Source organism: Diabrotica undecimpunctata, chromosome 6 (assembly GCF_040954645.1).
Source record: "Diabrotica undecimpunctata isolate CICGRU chromosome 6, icDiaUnde3, whole genome shotgun sequence".
In the NCBI taxonomy this organism is placed as follows: domain Eukaryota; kingdom Metazoa; phylum Arthropoda; class Insecta; order Coleoptera; family Chrysomelidae; genus Diabrotica; species Diabrotica undecimpunctata.
The window spans coordinates 124917085-124937944 of record NC_092808.1 but is presented as its reverse complement, the minus strand read 5'-3'; the positions used below and the strand labels follow the sequence as shown (position 1 = coordinate 124937944).

The window sequence follows — 20860 nt, the reverse complement described above, 5'->3', positions numbered from 1 at the left end:
ATAATAGAGTGCCAGCTAGAATAAAAGCTCTTAACTTTTATCCATTTAAAGGTAAAATTAAGTGATAGCTTATAGTAAATTCTTCATTTGATGAGTATTTCTCTTTAAATTTTAAGCTATTGTGGTTGTTATCGATCTCTTATTTTTATATTTAACTATCAAGTTCTTTGTTTATATTTACTTTATATTTGACTTTTAAAAGTACATTTTGTATTATTATTACCAATAAACTATATATAATTACTACCAATAACTAAGTATATAATAATTTAAATAAATACTTAGATATTATTATTAGTTATTCTCTTTTCTTTTTGTTATGAGTTGCAGTACAATAAAAAAAGAAAGCTTTTTTATTCTGACTGGATATGGGAATAATTGATTTTGTTACATATTAATCATTTGCTGTCAGTGGTAAAATTAATTTCGTGTTATCAAAAAACTCTTTTCCAGATAAGTTTTAAAAAAATAATTACATATTGGTACTCTAATATTCACACTAATTTAAATCCTAATTAATTAAATTAAAATTTTTTGTTGGAAAAGGTTTTTTATTTAATTAAATACAGGTTACTAACAATCTTATTATTAAATAAAGATAACATGTTATAAATAAATTGTTTTATACTTTAAACAATAGGTGAGCTTTGTACTTGGTTGTTAAATACTCATTTTTAACTTTTTGTTTATGAATTTTGATTCAGAAGCATAAATATACATTTTTTTTTTCGTTTACTGTTACTAATTCAAAACTATTTCTAAAAAAATTAAGTTCTACCAAACAGATAGTCTGCTATAAATTATATATATTTTTAAAATTATTTAAAAAAGCTCAATCTTATTAACTTACCTAAAAATACCACAGATTAATAAGGACCAAACCGAAAAAATTGTTTTTAAGCAGTATAAATGTTGTGCACTTATAAGTAATATATTGGTATTTTCCTACCTGTCCTAAGAAGCATCCAGTTAAGCAGTAGAAGAATTTTTATTCAGAAGTCATAGAAGAAACGTCGGTCGAAAAAGCACATGGAATTTTGCAGCGCGTAATCAATTATAAAGCAGTTTATGATTGCGTCTTTGCGTCTAAAAAGCGTCGCTGATACTGGAGAACGAAGAACGGCGAGACGCTTCCAAAATCCAGAGCGTCGATCATCGACGTTGCCGATTCTCTCTTCTGGGCATCTGGAATGCGTCGCTCCGTAAACACCACCTGATTGAGTAGGAGGGATAAAAAAGGGCACGAATTTGGGTGATGGGCTTATATAGATGAGTTGTTCGAAAAGTAATATTTTAAATGATTTTGTTTACATATTCAGTAGCTATAATGATTATAAAGAAGACTAATAAAGTTTCATGGTTCTTTGCACCTGTATGACATTATTCACAAATTATTATTATTTTATTAATTACTCGGCATCCGCTATTGAGAGGTAGTAGACTTAAAGCAAAATGCAAAATGCATATATTGAATATTTTGCATATGTTATGCAAATATCTAGCACACTGCATATTTATACAAGAAATTGCATAAAATGTATAAAATGTCAATTTATTTCGAATTGAAGATTTTAACACTTTGGCCGTCACGCCAAATCAGTGAAGAGTTGGGTCACGACTTTTTTTAATTAAAAAAGTCAAGACTTTTTTTTAAACTATCTCTAAATTACTTAATTAAAATAGTAAACAACATTTTTGACAAGTCACACATCAGGTGGAATTGCAATATATGTAAATTAACAAATAATATCCAAAGAAATTCCATTAAACACAAATCTCGAAGTTGTAGCTGTAGAAATTGGCACTACACAAAAGATCAACATATGTAATATATATATATATATATATATATATATATATATATATATATATATATATATACAAGAAATACATATTATTGACTGTCGATATAAACAGACAACACAGTTTATTAGTGCTGCAGTCAGAAAGTTTGGCCGGGATGTTACAGAAACACTCTTTTGACTTTTGGTCTAGCTTTCGGAATTGTTTTATTCCTTCTTCAAGACACTGTAATTAGAAGAATGTGTAAATATTTACAATATATCACAAATTGTCAGTGCAACTTACTAGTCGTTGAGATTATTTATATAAAGCTATGACACTCAACATTAATAACACACCATATAAAATATAACATATAAAATAATGAACAAAATACATTTTAAAATTTTTATGATAGTAAAAATTTTGTTTGTGACATCTTTTAATAGTGTGTTTTAACTGATCCATAGAGAAACAGAAAGAAAAAAAAAAGAAAAAACAAAAATAGTATGATTAAAAAGTAATTAGGTGTTCTTCATGTTATATTAATGGAAGTAGTATATTAAACCTGTCTTGATGGTATGCAACATGTTTTGTATGCAGGTGTATTATGGTGTGTATATGAAAAAGTAAATCTTTATTTTATTTTTGATGTTTTTTCAGTAAATAACAATACATGTTGCTCAGTTTATCTATGTTAGACTTTTTATTTATACAAGACGTATTGGATTTTATGAAACACATTCCCAAGAAAACACATTTTGAATGGCTTGTTTTTCTTTGCCAAAATACAGGAAGCCTCGAAATTAAATTCATGTTTTAACGATAATGCATGTTCTGTGAGCGCACATGCTTTAATTTTTTTGGTTTTTATGTCGCTGCGATGTGAGATCACTCTACTGTAAAAATTAAGAGATGATTCTCCGATATACACGTTTTCACAATTGGCACACGGTATAGAATAAACAACATTCGATGACTCCTGTATTGTGAAAGGATCCTTTGTCTTTATGTACAACTTCGAAACCGTTTTCACATTCTTAGTTGCAATTTTTAAGCCACTAACATTTTTAAAAATGTTCATTAGCTTAGGTGTGAGAACTGGAATATAAGATAGGCAACCATACATTATTTCAGATTGTGGTAGCTCTGATGTGTTGTGTGTCAATGTCAGTGTCAGTTGTCGGACCTCATTATTAGGAAAATTTTGGTTGTCAGAAAATTTCAAAGGAAAAGGAGAACCAAAAATGAGTTTATTAAAAAGCCCTGTGGGATAGGAGTTCTATTGTAGTATAGATCTCAACTTTTTTAGTCCCTTGTCCCTGAACTCGATGTGTGATAAGTAGATAACCCTAGTTTTAATGGACAAAACCAAATTTGTTTTCATCTTAGATGGATGTTGAGAATAAAAGTTTATGAAACGGTTATTAAAGCAAGGTTTACGACACCACTCCGTCCTTAGCATGCCATCGTGGCAGTGTTGTTTGTATATATATTGTATATATATTGTGTTGTTTGTATATATATTGTTATGATATGTAAAATCGAGAAAAATATTGGTTTGTTTAAAAATATTTCAAAGTTCAAAAACATTAAAATAATTCAGATAAGTAGGATAATATCCAACAAACATTTCAAGGAAAAAGAGTTATTAAATTCTTGGATTACCTGTACTAAACAAAATGTAAGCTTTGCATAAATTATTTCTTTGTTATACTTGAGTGACCCGCATAATTTTAAGTGAAATCCCAAAGACAATTGAAATACATTAATGCAGTGATTAAAGACAATAGAAGGGATTATAGAAAGAGGTTTTTGTTAGTTTTTAAGAATTATAGAAAAATATTATTTGTAAATAAGTTTTAGGAAATTTATAATTATAGGTAAAAATTTGTTTGTTATCGAAATGAAAAAATGGGGGAATTGTGACGAGTTTTGATTGGCGGAGATTGAAAAAGGTGGGATAAGTATGTAGGAAAAAGTTTAGCGAGATGGAGCAGAGAGAAGAGAGCATCAGTTGGTTTTCCAAATCTGTAAGACTAACGGGGATTGTTCTCTGGCAGTTCCTGAGAAGTAGCAAGCAGTAGTGTTGAATGTTAGTGAGTTCTTGTGGAGTTAGTGTATCTGACAGAAGCTGGAGCAGCAAAATATTGTAAGTCATATTTTCCTACTTATATTCCAAGAGTCACTGTTCAGGCCAACGAGAGATTCAGTTTATCGAGAGGAGAAAGGCTATCATAATTTGAATGATTGTTGCTTTTGAAGGAGATCATTAAGGACGATATACTTGCTACAATCTGTTGTAAGATTGCTGATTACATAGGGAGCGGTTGAGAGGAGATCATATAGTCTTCAAGGAACAAGGATTTGGACCACTCATCATCAGAGAGAGATATTTTGTTTTCTGCAGTTTTTTTCTTTTATTGATAACACAATTTTTACACTTAATTTAGAAAGGATATAAATATTTTGATAAGGAGAGTTAGAATAGTTCGGAATTTTGAGATTTCAATTAATATTGTTTGTACCATTAATTTTGATTGTTCACGTACGTAGAACAAAAATTTTGAGAATCATTATATGAGATTTGTTTATTGGAAACTTTTGAGTGTGAATTATTCCATTATTTTTATTTCAATATATAGTGTTAGATCATATGTGTTTTTTATTATTCCGGTATTCTCTGGACCTTACCTTTCACATGTAATAGCATAGATATTGAAGCACGAATTTAACCCTGAGATAAAAGAATTAAAAATTGTGATAGAGTCATAATCATATCATCCAGATAATTTTAATTAATCAAAAAAATTAATTAGCTAATTATTGCTTGGCGCACCAAGACTTTAAATATCACAATAATATATATATATATATATATATATATATATATATATATATATATATCTTCAAGGAATATAACCGTTTAATTTAATATAAAAAAGTGCACTCGTAAGTGAATGGGATGTTTTCGGTCAATTTGGAGATAAAAAAGACAAGAGTTGTGCTACTTTATCTATTTAATGAAGACGTTTCGCCCACTGTTTAATGAGCATCATCAGTCAATCTACAAGAGTGTTATTGGCGATACATCAATATGAGAAACAATTAAGTAAATGATCTTACATTTAAAAGATCTGTAGCGTTAAAATGGTATTAATGTGAAGAAACATCAAAAAGGCAAACATCAAAAATTAATCTAATAAGTACATCAGCAAAAAAACACAGAAACAGAACGCCGTAAGCAAATTACGTAAATTGGGAATCTTTATTGGAAAAATTTTATATACATATTTAAGAGGAGAGTTATCACTTTTAACCTAGATGAAAACGTTTATAATAAGTAACTCGAGAACACGAGAACGTCAGTTGTAAGAAAACATTAGCAACATGCTTTAATACATTAATAATTGTGCATAACGTCTTACGAGAAAGAACAACGGAGATTGCAGAGATTATGGGCTGACAATATGAGCGATGATACCGAGGATCCATATCAGAACGACTGAGATAATGATCCTGTGTACAAACAAGATAGCTCAAGTGCTGGCAGTAGTGTATTGACTTCCAGCGCACCCAGGGTGAAAAGACGTAGGATTGAGGAGCTGGACCTTGAAAGTTTGTAATTGTTTCTTTTGCATATTGTATAAAATGTGAGATTTTATTTACCGAGTGTTTCAAATCATCACCCAGGGAATTTTATTATTTACCAAAGTTATAACACCAAAACAAAACTCAAGATTGTTTCTCAATAGGTAATAAAAAATAAGTATCAAAAATTCAAAAAAATCATAATAGTAATTGTAGTATGAACGAATCGTCAACGATTTCTGCAATTTTTTTCCTTCTAGCAATAACACAAGGAATATGAACTAGCGTAACACTTTCCTAACCATGTTTTAATCTAATTAAATTAATCTACCCAATTAGCAGCATACGCAGATGATATAAACATAATGAGCAGAACAGTGAATGCAGCGGAAGAAATCTACGTTGAGTTGAAACAGAGTTCAGGAGCAGTAGGACTAGCAATAAATACAAATAAAACAAAACTACTCATACAAACCTGATCAAATAGACCAGCGCAACAACACTTTATTGACGATATAGAACATGTGAATAGATTCACATACCTAGGAATGGATCTGGTCGCAAGCAATGAAGAAGAACCGGAAATAAATAGAAGGTTTATACTGGCAAATAAAGCCTATTTCGCGATGCGCCACATATTCAAATGGCAAGACGTATACTGAAAAACAAAACTCCGAGTCTATAAAACAATAATCAGGTCCATAGTAAGTTATGGTTGTGAAACATGAGTGATGACACAGAAATCTGCCAATGCATTAGATGTGTTTGAAAGAAAAATATTACGTAGGATACTTTAAAGTATATACGTAGGTTAAAATAATACACAGTTGAATGCTCGAATATATAAATTTTACAAATAAAAGCCAAATATTGTGCATAGTTTTTTATTAAACGTTGACAAATACTTTCGCCCTCAGAGCATCTTCAGGGGCATTTCATCAAAATTGTTGGCTATTCAGCACATCAATGAATGTTATAAACATTTAAACACATTTACACAAAAACTAACACTAGGCAAAAGACAAACAACTTCAAAATCGTTTCGATGCTACATTGTAGGTAAGTGCAGGAGACAAAATGGACGGAATTCCACGCAATAATTTACTGAACACAGACGTATTACTTGCTACGTTTGTAGATTAGTATCGTTAGTTGAAAATTTTCAATCATGGCGAAAGCGATACGCCGTAAACGAGGTATGTATAATTATTGATTGTCTTATAGCAGCGGTCGGGGAACTTTTTTAATCATTACCCCAAACCATTTTGTTGTAAGTTGATATTACCCAAGGCAAAAAACAAAAAAGCAAAAAAAAGGCCTCTTTTAGCATCATTCATATTATAGCCCCCATGATAGTTTTGAACAGAAAACAATAACTAAAACATAAAATAAACATCATTTATTCAATTTCTATGATACCTAGCAATACATAACATAATAATAGATAACAATAATAAGATATAAAAAATTAAAACCCATTGCGGTACTGTAACAAATTATAATAATAATAATGGTTGTACTAACAAAAATTAGAATTGAAAAAATTATAAAAAAAGAATAATTGAAAACATTCTTCCTTCACGTTTTGGAGAAATGATGTTGTTTCATGTTCGATACAATTGCTTCAAAATTGGGACTTTTTGATGTAAGAGCGATTTGAATACAGTCTTCGGCGTTTAATCGATTTCCGTTCTTCGTTTTTATGTTCACTAGAGTGGAAAAGCCTTGTTCGCACAAATATGTTGTTCCAAATGGCAGCAATTTTTTAACCGCCTCTTCATGTGCAATTTTGAAAGCCTTTGCAGCTTTTGATATCCAAAAAGACGACAGATTTGGTTTACTCTCAAATTGAATACGTGCTTCAGTATTAGATCGAAGTTCAAGAATTGCTTCTGCCAAACCTGAAGGTTCTTCTGGTATCATGTCAATTTCACATTTAAAAGGATCTACTATCCAACTGACAGTACTTATATCAAGATCGGGAAAGTAATCTGAAAACCTTTCTTTCTGAGTTTGATAAGATGTCTTACAATTGTATCCTTGATGCCAGCAAAAGTAATATTTTCGCAATTTTCCAAAAACAAACCTAACCTTTAAAAAGAAGCTATCTTGTTCTGTTCTACTTTCTGACTCCAATATTGCAGCTTTAATCCAAACGCTGACACTATTTCTCTCGCTGAAATGATATTAATATTCTTTCCTTGCAATTCTTTGTTTAATATATTTATACTCTCAAAAATGTCAGCTAAATATGCGAGATATGCAACCCAGGAAGAGGTTTTAAACTTATCTGCAAGAATATTTTTTTGATCAACCATAAAAATTTCCACTTCAGTTTTGAGAGTCCATTATAATATAAATAAAATTGTAATGGACCGACCATTGTAATAATTTAAAACTGGATAGTTATTATTAGACTTAGGCAAATATGAAAATTGCATATTTTGCATATAATGCATAAAAATGCAAAAATGTCAAATTTTGCATATTTTTTATAAAAGTGAGTAAGTTTATATTCAAACTTACAGATAGCATGAAAATGCCAATATTAAATTTTGTTTTATAATCACTTAGTATTGAAATTCTTGGTATAGTAACTAATAAAAGACAGTGGCTTATAGTTTTGTCACGTTTTGTCCTGGAATTAAGGGTTTGTGTTTGCCAGTTTATGGTTTCACTTTTGTTGTAAAATTGGAGGCGAAAACAACGTGTATTTCTAATTGTGAACAATTATTGTGCTTTGAAAATGCCGAAAATAAGCAACCTTACAAAGAGCTATCTAGTAAGTACATATGTATTATTTTTTATTTTATTTTAAAAATTTACACGGTGGTACAAACCAAGATTTTAAAATTGGAGATTATGTTTAAGAAAAGTACCGACACAAGGCTAGTTCGCAATAAATCGATGTATTTTTTCTTTTTTCGAGCATTTTTTAAACTCTTTGCCATAAAGAATAGGATACCTAGGAACAAGAAACTTTTAACGAAGACCTGTGTCGTGCATTAGTATCTTCTTATATAAGTACCGCTTTCATTTTATAAGGAAAATTGGCTTATGAAAACTTTGGTTCTCTTTTAAAAAAAGATTGCAAACAAAACATTCCCAATAAACGAACTCTAAAGAGAAATAATGTCAATTTGTTATACTTCTCGGTTATCCACAACATAAAAGCCGAAATAGATAATAATTACTTTTACATATGTGTGGACGAGACCACTGACTCGTCAGGAAGATACATTGTGCACTTATTGTTTGGTGTACTTGGCGATAGAACCTTTGCAAAATCGTATTTAATTTCCTGTAAGCAAGTGGAAAAACCAACACTACAACAATATCACGGTTTCTACAAGAAGCATTAGCAAACTTTTTTCTTCCTGCTGCTGTGCGTAATGATAAATTATTGCTTATGTTATCTGATGCCGCACCATATATGGTGAAAGCCAGACAAAATGTAAAAATATTTTATTTAAACTTAATACATGTCACTTGTTTACCGCATGGAATAGACAGAGTTGCGGAGGAAGTAAGAAAAAAATTTCCACTAGTTAACAGTTTAATAGCGAGCGTCAAAAAGGTATTCCTGAAATCACCTGTAAGAATACAATGTTACACTTCCTGCTGTTCCACTGCCACCGCAACCCATTTTAACACGATGGGGAACATGGTTGGAAGCAGCTAATTTCTATGCTGATCATTTTGTTGATTTAAAAAAAAATAATAAACCTTTTAACGGATGATAGTTGCCAATCTTTATTGGAAGCTAAGCAAGCCTTCCAAAATAACATCTTCCAACAGCAACTGTCATTTATAAAATCAAATTATAGTTTTCTCCAGAAAACTATAACTCAATTAGAATCCTTCAAATTATCATTGTTAGAGAGTACAGTTTTAATAAAAGAATTTGAGTAATTATGTCAAAACGTTAAAGGTACTATTGGAAAGGAAATTTTTCAAAAATTTAAAGTAACCATGGAAAAAAAATAGTGGTTACTAGGTTCTTTCTGAAGTGGTTCAAGTACTAGCTGGGACATTTTCCGAATCACTTGGTTTAGAAGAGTCTATTATATTAAATTTGAAAAATGCTCCAGTTACATCAGTTAATGTCGAAAGAAGTTTTTCTATTTACAAATATACCTATGTATTCAGATAGAAGCCTTAAGTTTTTATTAGAAAATTTTGAACATCATTTGATAATATATTGTTAACACAATTCAAAATAATATTTATATGTTAAAATAATTTGTATATGTTATGTATTTATATTATTGTAAGTATTTTTGTAAATAAAAAAAATATTGTAAATATTTTTTATTATATACATATTTTCTAGATAAATATGCATATTTTGCATAAAATACTGCATATTTTTGCCTAAAGTACTGCATATTTTATGCGTATATTTCATCCATTTTTATTTGCATATTTTCCTTGGTCTGGTTATTATCGTATAGGGTAGAGTGAGGTTAACTGGACATCTTTTGAAAAAAAAATTATATTTACTTAGTGTCTGGTTCAAAATAAGCCAATATTTATCCTGTGTTTCGTTGTTATTTGACTAACCATTTAATACGGTTTTTGAAGTTTAATAAATATCTAAAGGAATAAGGGGATGATTTTCGTAATAATCTGCAATTTTGACCAGTTAACCTACCTAGTAGGTTAACTGAAACATGGAAGCGGGCTAACTGAACAGTATGATATACCAAAAAAAAAATGAGTAAAGAAAATAGGGAATTTTCTTAACAACTCTTTATTGAACTAATATAAAGTAAAGTCAAATTCATTAAAGTTTATGTTAAAAGAAATCATTTTAGCAAACCTGGCACTGCTACTTTTTATCGGCAGAGGCAGTTTGTAAATAATATCATCAATAGGAACAAAACCGGGGTCGCCTTCTAAGAAATATCGTGTTTGGTTATAGCGTTCCATAAAACTAACATCATAGCCGTTTAACAAATTGTCATCAATGTGAGCCACATAATGCCTACAGGTTGCATTAGTCTTGCCATAAACTTTTGCAATAGCATAGTCCCCTTTTGAAACTTTGGGTGGATTGGATTCTACATCGTCAAAATCTTCTGGTGAATCGAAACTTTCTTGCTAACTGACACTTTCGTTACTGGAAGATGTGCTTTCTCTAAATACACGTTTTTTTACAACTTGTGTCTTAGTTTGATTTATTTTTATTTTTTTATTGACCTTTTCTTCTCGAATCCTAGCTTCTTTTTCTAAATTTTCTTTGACAGGTGTGTCCGTTAGTATTAAAGATTTGCGTTTTTTACGTCTAACTTTAGATTTGCGTTGCTTGGCTTTTGGGTGAGGGCGAATCTGTTCGGGAGTTATAATTGTTGACATTGGGGTTTGACAAAGTGGCCTCTTTAATGTTAATCCCGACTGAGACTGTTGAGATTTCGTTTCTGCATCCACTGGATGTTCTTGAATTTGATGAAGACGAACATTTTTTTCAATAATTATCGGAGATATTTGAATTTGTAATGTTTGAGAGTTTTCTTCTGATGTTCCTATTTGACCACTGTTGGACGAAGTCTGTTGTCCGTTCTCTGGATTTGGCCTATCTGTTACATATGATGACAAATAGTCATCATCAGAAAATATTTGATCATTAAACGGCTCTATGCCAGTAGCTCTAAATCCACTGCATATATTTTTTGGTGTGAAAGCTTGAAGGAAAGCTTCTCCTGCTAGATTTGCAACATCATAAATGGTGATGGTCTTTCCCGAATTATTCACCATCCACCTGTCACAAGCGGCACCATAAAATTTTTTTAACGAGGCAAACACAGCCACATCTAGCGGCTGCAGCTTGTGACTGCAGTGAGGAGGTAACGTTAAAAGGATTATTCCATTTTCCTTCGCAAAATCTAGTGCCGTTATGCTTAAGTGACTTTCATGATTGTCGATAATCATTAGTTTTGGGTGTTCCTTTGACGGTCTTTCATGTTGAGCAAAATGTTGCAAAACAGGCAAAAAGAGTTCACTTCTCATCCACCCAGATGGTGTTGCGGCACCTTTGCTTCCAGTAGGGGCTCCGTGAAGCATGTTATCCTTAAAATGCACGCGTGGAAATATAAATTAGGGTGGCACATACCTTCCAGTGGCGCCAATAATTGCCACCAAGGTAACAAGGACCCCTCTTTCGGCAGAAGTCATTTGCCCCACGCTTCTTTTGCCTGTTGCGGCCAATACTTTTGGTGGTTTGTGCACCGTCGTTACACCTGTCTCATCTAGATTATAGACATCATTGGCATGTAACTTATATCTATTTTTAAGCTCTCTCAGATTTTTGAAAAATGCTTGTACATTTTCTTTATTAAAGCTGGTCGCCCTACTAAGGCTAGTTTGTTCAGGGGTTCTTAATGATAATCTGTGTCTTCCCATAAAATTAAACATCCACTCCCTTCCTGCCATTCCATCCCGAATCCAACTCTTCTTTATAGTTTTGTTGTTAGCTACAGCAAATTCATATGCCAACCTTCGACCTTGTTTGGCTGACAATCCATAATGAATGTTGCAAGCTTCTTGTAAATATTTTTTAAGAAGCAGTTCTTCGTCTTGAGAAAATACCATTAGGTGTTCATTACTTGGGCGAAAATTAACCGTCCCCAAATCATGGTCGCGGCACTTGTCTACATAACGTTTTAGTGTAATTCTCGGAAGACCAAACTGGATAGCTACGTTTCTTACCGAACGACTATTTTCTAAGACTTCTTTGCAAGCCTGTTTTAATGTTTCTGAACTGTAGGACCTATTGTTTGTCGTTCGTATTCTTTTCCTTGTCATTTTCTGAAACAAAAAAAAATTATAAAGTAATAATAAATAGAAACCAGTAAAAATATTAAGACAAGGCGCTTAAATGATATTTGCTGAGCCAATTTGTTTATTGTTGACTTGGAACCAATACATTTAGACGTGACGCCCACATGAATGATTTACAATTAAATGTATTATTGCAGGTGACCCATAAACCAATTTTAAAAGCAGTTTATCTGCGTACCGCCTTATAGTAGGTTAACTGGACATATGTTCATCTAACCTCACACGGTGAGTGTTCAATTAACCCAACTAGGTAATAAAAATTATAAATAATAATAATTCTAAGAACAACGCCAAATATACTAACTTCAAATAGTGGAATAGATGGCTCATACTTACCTCAAAAACTGTGTACAAAATAACTGGCTAAATTATATTTTAATCTGCTAATTTTTTAATTCTAAATAAGAATTTTCACAGAGCGAAAAATTTACTTGCATCCAATAAAAACCATGTTGACTTCACTGACAATCCCTGTAGGTTATATAGAAATCTTTAGTGGCCACAAGTAGTGGCTGTTAGAGTTTGCTTTAAACTACATGTGCACGGCTCTGATTCTCTCTAACAGATGGCAGGTACGTTGAAGTGTTCAGTTAACCTACCTGTTCAGTTAACCTCACTCTACCCTACATAGATTCTGTTAATTTAAGTTAATGTTAATGTCCACTGAAATGGAAAATTGGCTGCATTTAATTAATACCATTAGGTGAAAACTCTCCAACCCAGTAGAACTCTATGAAAATATATACCATTTAGGAAAATTCCTGTGTTTTGCACTAAATGTCATATTCATTTATATTTTGTCAAAGGATGCGATTGATTTAGCAAATTTCACCACAAATAATTGTAAGTTATTAACCTGTTTTCGGAGCTTTTAATTCATTTAGATTCATTGTTCATTGGAATGGACACCTAATTACATTAAAAGATTAAAAATACTGTCACACAAATTGAACCATTTACAAAGTTTAAAAATAGCAATTGATTCCGAATTCTGGGAATATTATGATAATATACCCCATTAATGTTTATGTTTAATTACTTTTTTATTACATAAAATATGCTTTCATTTAGTAAAAACACGTATCTTTGGTTAATAAACTTATTTTGGTATATTTATTATTATTTTAGGTGAGCAAAACCCCGTATCCGAACTTTCTTGACACTTTTTCTAGCTGCAAAACCTAGTATAAGATCAAAGGAAGACAATTTATACAAATCACTTGAATTATCTTATAAAAATTTGTCCTTTTTACTAATTAGTAATATGTCCTTAACAAAAATAATGCTGTGTTAAACACGATTTTTTACCTCTCCTGTAGTTTGCTTTCGAGGAATGTATATATATATATATATATATATATATATATATATATATATATATATATTGGATATTGGATACCTGGGCCACATCCTGAGAGGGGAAAAATACGCAATCCCTCAACTAATTATCCAAGGAAAGATTGAGGGCAAGAGAGGAGTAGGTCGCAAACAAATGTCGTGGCTGCGAAATATAAAGAACTTGACAGGCGTAACTAACACTGGCGAACTTTTGCATGCCGCAAAAGACAGACGTCTGACCTTAAGATAATTCGCCAACGCACTATAGGTGCACGGCACCATAAGAAGAATATATATATATATATATATATATATATATATATATATATATATATATATATATATATATATATATAAATTACAATTAAATGGAAGTATGAACAGAAATGCGTATTTAATAATAATAATTATTGAATGACATGTTTTCTATTGAAGATGGCAAATGGCATATAAACTTGGCAATGTTGCGCTTTCAACCTTAACTTTCACCACACCATGACCATAGTCTTGCATGGATTATCAAAACAAACATTTAAGTAATGACAACAATAAGAAAAGCTATTGTGTGTTTATAATTATCAATATTCCGCACGAGTATCTATCTTGTTTATTGTGAATCAGTTAAAAATATTTAAAATTCATTCTGGATTTTGTTTTACATTAAGCAGCTGCTAAAAAGTAAGTAACTACTTATTAAAAAAAGCAAATATAATATCTAAGTTCTCACGATTATAAATTTTACAATATGCAGTTTTACTTAAACGTGAGGGAGTACTAAAATTAATTTTCTATACAATTTATGGTCAGCAGTAATGTACCTAGTAAAAAGATAATATCTACAGTACCTATCTGTGAAATATTAAATAAGGTTAGGTAAAGATACTGTCTCACATCACATTCTTATTTTGACAACGCGGTGTTGCCGGTTTCACATTTTTTCAATTTAATACTATAATTTTAAGAAAATTTCAGATTATTTTTAAAAATATAATTACAATATTTTTATCGCAATTTTAACTAGATTATCACATATATTTTCTACACAGCAACCTGAAAGATCTTTTGTGTATACTTAACATCTGTTAATGGCTTTGGAATAGATACGCTTTTGTGCATGCTTTTACCAGCCTTTTGGGCTGGAAGCCTTTCTTAAAGATACCGTAAACGGGGCTACTTTGCATTTTTTTTTACTTTTTTTTTGGTTATTACTGTAAATCACCGTAATTGGGAACAAATATGAAAAGCTTTTCTGTTTTGTAAAATTTTGCCAATCAAAATCTATGCGTAGAAAGAGTTATAAATACACATTATTTAATTTTAATACATTAATTATATACAAAAATAACAAAAACAATTTAGCGATTTTTCCATACGATTAATTAGTGCGCTATCATGATCATCTGCTATAATAACTCCAGAATAGACACGCTCTCCCTGAAAATTTTTGTTTTTAAAATATCTTTTAAATCATCTTAGCTTTGTTAGTAATATCGATTTCTAGAGAACCTGTGTGGATCTTTTGCTTGAACTCAATTTCCTCTTCCATTTCTTGAAGTTCATGACATCATCATTCTTGAGTTCATCACGAATCTCGGTCTACTCACTTCTCCGTCTACTCCTACTCTGTCTGTTTGATGTAAAACTACATCAAATAGACATCAAATGGCTTAATTTTTTTATTCTTAAAGTTGGCGCTATTTGTGTCAAAAAATACTAAAGATACATTATTTCAGCAAAAAAAAGATATACATGTTAAAAACTTTAAAACTCAGCTGCATAATAATTCTTAATTGTGATATTTGTGCGTCAAATGACTGAATATCTGTTGATAAGCATAATTAAAAGTTTATTCTTATATAAACAGCTCAAAGATAGTTATGTAATACCACAACATGCTTTCTTACCGCTGCTAAATGTTTTGTTTGATTTTATTTGATGTCATCATTAGAACTACTCCAGGCGCCAGAAAAGAAAATGCTACTAAACCTTTAAAAATCATAAAAACAAGCTGAATTTTGCTGAGAATGTCAATTTTGGGACCCCAAAAAGATGCAAAAAGTTTAACACTTCTACGCCCGGGCTTCCCCATAAAACTCCCCTCTTAGAGGGGGAGACGTACAACATTTAGTTACTAAGAATCAGTACGTCGCAAAAAAATGTTTTAAACAAGAAATGTAATTGAGGTAATTTTAAGCAAAAATGTTTATTAGCACTTTTTCTTTTGTAGAGTAAACCGTTCTCTCGGAGACAATTCTTGAAGCAACCAGTAATTTTGAATTGCTTGAATTATTTAAATAAAATTTGTATCAACTCGACGATAAAAATTCGATATCTTTTGATCAGACTGTCCTATCGACAAAAATCAAAAAGCATTTTAAAGATAAAGAGTGCACCTTTGTGTGCAATTTTTGTATTTTGCTGCAAATGAAATCAGTTTCTATGAAGCTGTTAAATTGCGCGATTTTTGCTGTTTTTTATGATTCTCATGAGATCGTTAAAATTTATTAGTTTCATTGGCCGGTCACTATGGAATTTTAATTGCTGTAGCCTAATAATCTTTAAAACCTATAACATGAAATTTCCATTTTGAGTTGGCTTCATGCCTCATATGTGTTGACTTGCATACATACATATGAGGCATTTGAAATATGCCTAAAAACCGCTGAATTTAAACTTTCACATTACAAACGATCTAAAATGTTTAAAATTCTTCTTTTCAATTTCACAAGTACATCTTTTAAAACACCATAACTTTAGCTACGAATTTCTCTTAATATCGTCTTTGTAGAAGCATTTCTCGTGACATGAGATCTTTTGTAATGTAAAAGTTTTAGTTCAGCGTTTCTTAGGCATATTTCAAATGTCTCATGTTTATTGCCAAAACTCAAAATCAAAATTTTATGTTCTGAGTTTTAAAGACTGGGCTTTAACAATGAAAATTCTGTAGCAACCAATCGATGGAAGTGATTTGACATTTTGTTAAATTCGATAAAAATATATCAAATTTTTACCGTCGAGTTGATAAAAATTTTATATAAAAAATTTTCACGCGCCCATCTGGCATTCAATATCGCCGGTCGCTTCAAGCGTTGTTTCCGAGCGAACGCTTTATTCTACATAACGAGTGCTAATAAACATTTTTATTCAAAATTAACCCAGCCACATTTCTTGTTTGAAATATGTTTTTCTACGGCGTGGCGTACAGATTCTTGGTAAATCGATGTTTTTCGATTCCCTCTCCCCTTCATGGGATTAGTCGTGGTAGTTATTTTCCTTGAACACCACGTAGTCCAGTTTTTGGTGTATAGAACGCAATGGAAAAGCGTGTCTACAAATATCCCATAAACACTCTCAACCAACTTTGGAAAGAAATAAATACTGCAGCATTTTTTTTTGAACCAATGATGCTATTTAATATTAGAAGATCTTTTATCGAACGTATTGATAAATACATTGAAGAAAATGTTGGACAAAACAAACGCTTACTTTGACAAAAAGTTTAATGTTATTCAGTTTATTAAGTAAGTAATTACGATAAATCAGCGTTATGCAGTTGATTTGTAAAATGCGATTATCTCGAAAACTGTTGAGTTTTGAAGTTGTTAATAAGTAAATCTTTTTTTTTTTTGTTGAAATAATGTATCTTTAATATTTTTTAACACAAATAGAGATAACTTAAAAAAGAAAAAAGTTAAGAGAAAATGTATGTTACATATGTGCCATATGTGGCACCCTCTATGAGCTACATTAAAGTATGCATTAAATTATAATTCCTCATACTCAAAACCCCCAGTTATAAAAGTTTATACATAAATGTCTACAAATATAAAAGTTATAAAGAAAAATAAAATTTTAAATTTCAACTTTTAACATCCTGTATATTTCTTCCTGTATCAAGATTTTATTAAATCAAGTTGGCTTAAATCGTAATATTTGAAAGTGTAGAAATTACCGATTCTTTTAGTACAATTACTTAAGGACCACCCTGTATATAATAATAAAGTCCACGTATTACGTATAATATTATAATATTATAAATAGACACATATGTCAATTAATAACATTCGATATTTGATAGTTCTAGTACTTAACCTTAATGACATTTACCGAACTAAACGTTATGTCTGTTTTATTTTTAATTTAAATTGTATTTGTTTCCTATATTTTAATTTGTAATCAACATCAACTACAATCAACATTATTCCAACAAAAAAATTTTTACTTGATGGTATTAAAATAAATCGCACTGCCATTAACCTCAATTAAGTAAGTATATAAACAACAAACTATTATTAAATTGTATTTTACCATGTTTTAAATAATTGTAGCTCTCATCTGATGATGCCCATGAAAATTGGCGAAATATAATGAATTGTTAAACAGAGTACACTTGGCTTTTAATCAGCTGTATACCCAATTAACCTCAACCCCCCTTTTTCATCTACCAGTTCAACTGTTATTTTAGAGGATATATATATATATATATATATATATATATATATATATATATATATGTATATATATATACATATATATATATATATATATATATATATATATATATATATATATATATACATTATCCCAAGATAAATTTATTGGTAATGTAAAGAACAAAACACACCTAGTAGACCTTCACAAAACTGCTTTATCGAAAGTGGGTTTTGAGTGTCGACCTGAATCTAATGCAGATACAGTCATCATCCATTCTGCGTTTGCTGCATTCCAATCCTATGATTCTGTGACTGTCGTAGCAGGGTACATTGACATTTTTGTCTTGCTCACAGCATTAGGAATTAAGCAGTCTAGTGTTGTGTCCAAAGTGTCCAATTTTTTAAATCTACGAGAATTTCCTGGTTTTCCATGCTTTTTCCGGTTGCGACACAATATCAGCAGCTTACAACATCGGAAAACTTAAATTCATCAAAATTTCACAAAAACAGTCTGAGTTAGTTAGCGGAACAGTAATATTTCTTAGTGAGAAAGCCGAGCCATCTTTGCTCACTGTCATTAGCGAACGTTTTTTTGTCTCTATACTCTTCGGCTCTGACGGCATGAGGTACAAACAGTGAGTTAAAACAGTTAAACAGATAAAAACAAAAAGATTTTCGAAGACAGTGATCAAAAATACATTTAACTTATTGCTTCGGCAAACACAAGATGCAGCTCTTTTCAACAGTCTTAGAGTTTATCAGCAGAAATTACTGCGATCCTGAAGATTAGTGCTGGAGAAAGCATGAAAAAATTTGGATACCAATCAAAACATTCAAAACTCCAGCACCCCCGAATTTCTGAAATTAATTTTCTGCAGATGCAAGGGAAACTGTGGAAGTATATGTGATTGCCGGAAAGCATAACACAAATGCTCTTTAGTGTGCCTTAATTGTTCTGGTGAAACCTGCAGTAACATCATGGAAATATCAAAATTAATTACGAAGACTTTGAAGATGGATTGTTCACAATAACGTCAATTCTAACTCCCGTTCGTCCGCAAATATTCACCTTCGATACTGAATTAGAAACGCAGCCTGGACCATCATAGAAAATGAAAAAAAAAAACAATAGCTGGAAAACAACATTATAATTATTCTCAATATTATCTCGCTTGGAAATTGTCCGTGGATTAGACCTAATGGGGATACCACTTAAAAAACACGCATTCAGACTCTACCTCATAGATGGTCGGTGATAATGGAAATGAATAACATGCAAATGTTATCAAAATAATAAATTATAAGAAGTAAATTAAGAATAATAATAATAAATTATCAGAAAAAAGGCCCAAAACAAAATTTGTTCATAAATTTTTAGTTATTTTTGTTAATAACTTTTCATTTTTCATTTTATGGAAAAAAGTATTAACAAAAAAGTTGTAGACAATTTAATTTTCTACCAATAATGTGTAATAACATTTTCTGTGGGGATGCAAGTTTACGAGATATAGCGCAAAAACCCTTTGCCCTCCTTTTTTCAAGATGACGACCTAGAGACAAGGATGGCGACCCCACAAACTTTAACTTAAGCTTATAATAACCATCCCCACAATTCAAAAAAATAAAATTTCGTCCTCTCAAAAACGCAATCTCAATGTAACTTTTCAATGGACTAGTTTGCAATCCCTACAAAACACTTTGTAGTGTTGAAAACATCAAATATATTTTTAATTGTGAAATGTTGTTTCAGAAAATGTCTAACGAAGACTTACAGAGAGAACTAGAATGTCCAATTTGTTTTAACTATTTACAAATTCCTATACGGATGTGTATAACAGGTCACAGCATATGTGATACGTGCAGAAACAAGTTAATCGTTTGTCCTATATGCGAATCTGGATTTTCTAATGGATCTAATATCTCCCTCGAAAGCATAATTCCTTTACTTAAGTTTCCTTGTAAATTTCGTGATAGAGGATGTCAGAATCTTTTGTTTCATTGTGATAGATTAGCACACGAAACGGATTGTTCGTACAAAGGAATAAGTAAGTAGAAATATTGTTATGTACTATCAAAAATGCAAGTTTCTTGATACACATCACTGTGTCATTTTTATTAAGATACAATTTACTATTTTTATTGGGAATTTGCCACAATTTTAGTTTAAAAAATGTTTATTTTGACGTTTCGATTTCTACCTTAGAAATTTCGATTTCTACCTTAGAAATCGTTTTCCAAATACAAATTAAACAAATTTTGTTTTATGGTTTCGAAATACAAAAAACAATCTTCTAATAATTTAATTTTCTCTGACTCCTCCATCTTGACAATTCAAATATATATTATACATTTTAAAGTAGATGACTTTAAAATAATATTGTCAACATTTTCGAGTTACGTTATAGGCGAGTTGTGATAAGAATACCCGTCAGAAAAATCATAGTCATTTGTGGCATGTGATTTGTCTTTAAAAAGACAACCACACGTAACAGTAAATTCTCTCGTTAGTGATCCCATTGTAAATCAATAAGAAAAACCAGGAAAAAAACTCATGATACTATCCCGACATGGTAAGTATTTGGTCTTACATTTAGTTTACTTTCAATACTAACATCAAACTCTAATTTTACCCTAATTTATGTATGTTGTTTTAAAAAACAAAAATTATGCATCCGGACCTTGATATGTTATTCTACTAAATTCTACTGCATACTGCCGAGTCTTCAACTTCATTAATTTTTTCTCCTTTTACCTTCTGTTTCTTTCAAGGCTATATACACGAATCTTTCTATTGAACTCTATGTATATTTTCCCATGCGTGTCTATATATTTAAGATCTATCAAATTCTCTATTTTTGATAATTGATCTCTAAGAT

The 20860-nt window shown here is 30.8% G+C and overlaps 2 protein-coding genes across 5 annotated transcripts in view; one reads left to right on the top strand and one right to left on the bottom strand.

Annotated features, from left to right (window-relative positions):
• Positions 1–20860, top strand: part of LOC140443826 (E3 ubiquitin-protein ligase Siah1-like) — an 84414-nt gene that overhangs the window by 23966 nt on the left and 39588 nt on the right. For 2 of the 4 annotated variants that reach the window (XR_011951269.1, XM_072535296.1), the window contains exons 1-2: positions 14035–14229; positions 19735–20029. Coding sequence is in view for 3 of the 4 variants with exons in the window: in XM_072535296.1 (XP_072391397.1) it covers positions 19738–20029 (292 nt within the window). In the remaining variant the exon portion in view is untranslated. Of the gene's footprint in view, positions 1–14034; positions 14230–19734; positions 20030–20860 lie in introns of those variants that run through there. The other 2 variants (XM_072535298.1, XM_072535299.1) reach the window with 2 other exon arrangements.
• On the bottom strand, positions 6952–7296 carry LOC140444604 (protein FAM200C-like). The gene has a single exon (XM_072536365.1). The coding sequence runs from the start codon at positions 7294–7296 to the stop codon at positions 6952–6954; it is 345 nt and encodes a 114-aa protein (XP_072392466.1).

Bases quoted from the DNA above. Each gene is read 5' to 3' on its own strand.
- LOC140444604 (XM_072536365.1), bottom strand. From the start codon at position 7,296: ATGATACCAGAAGAACCTTCAGGTTTGGCAGAAGCAATTCTTGAACTT.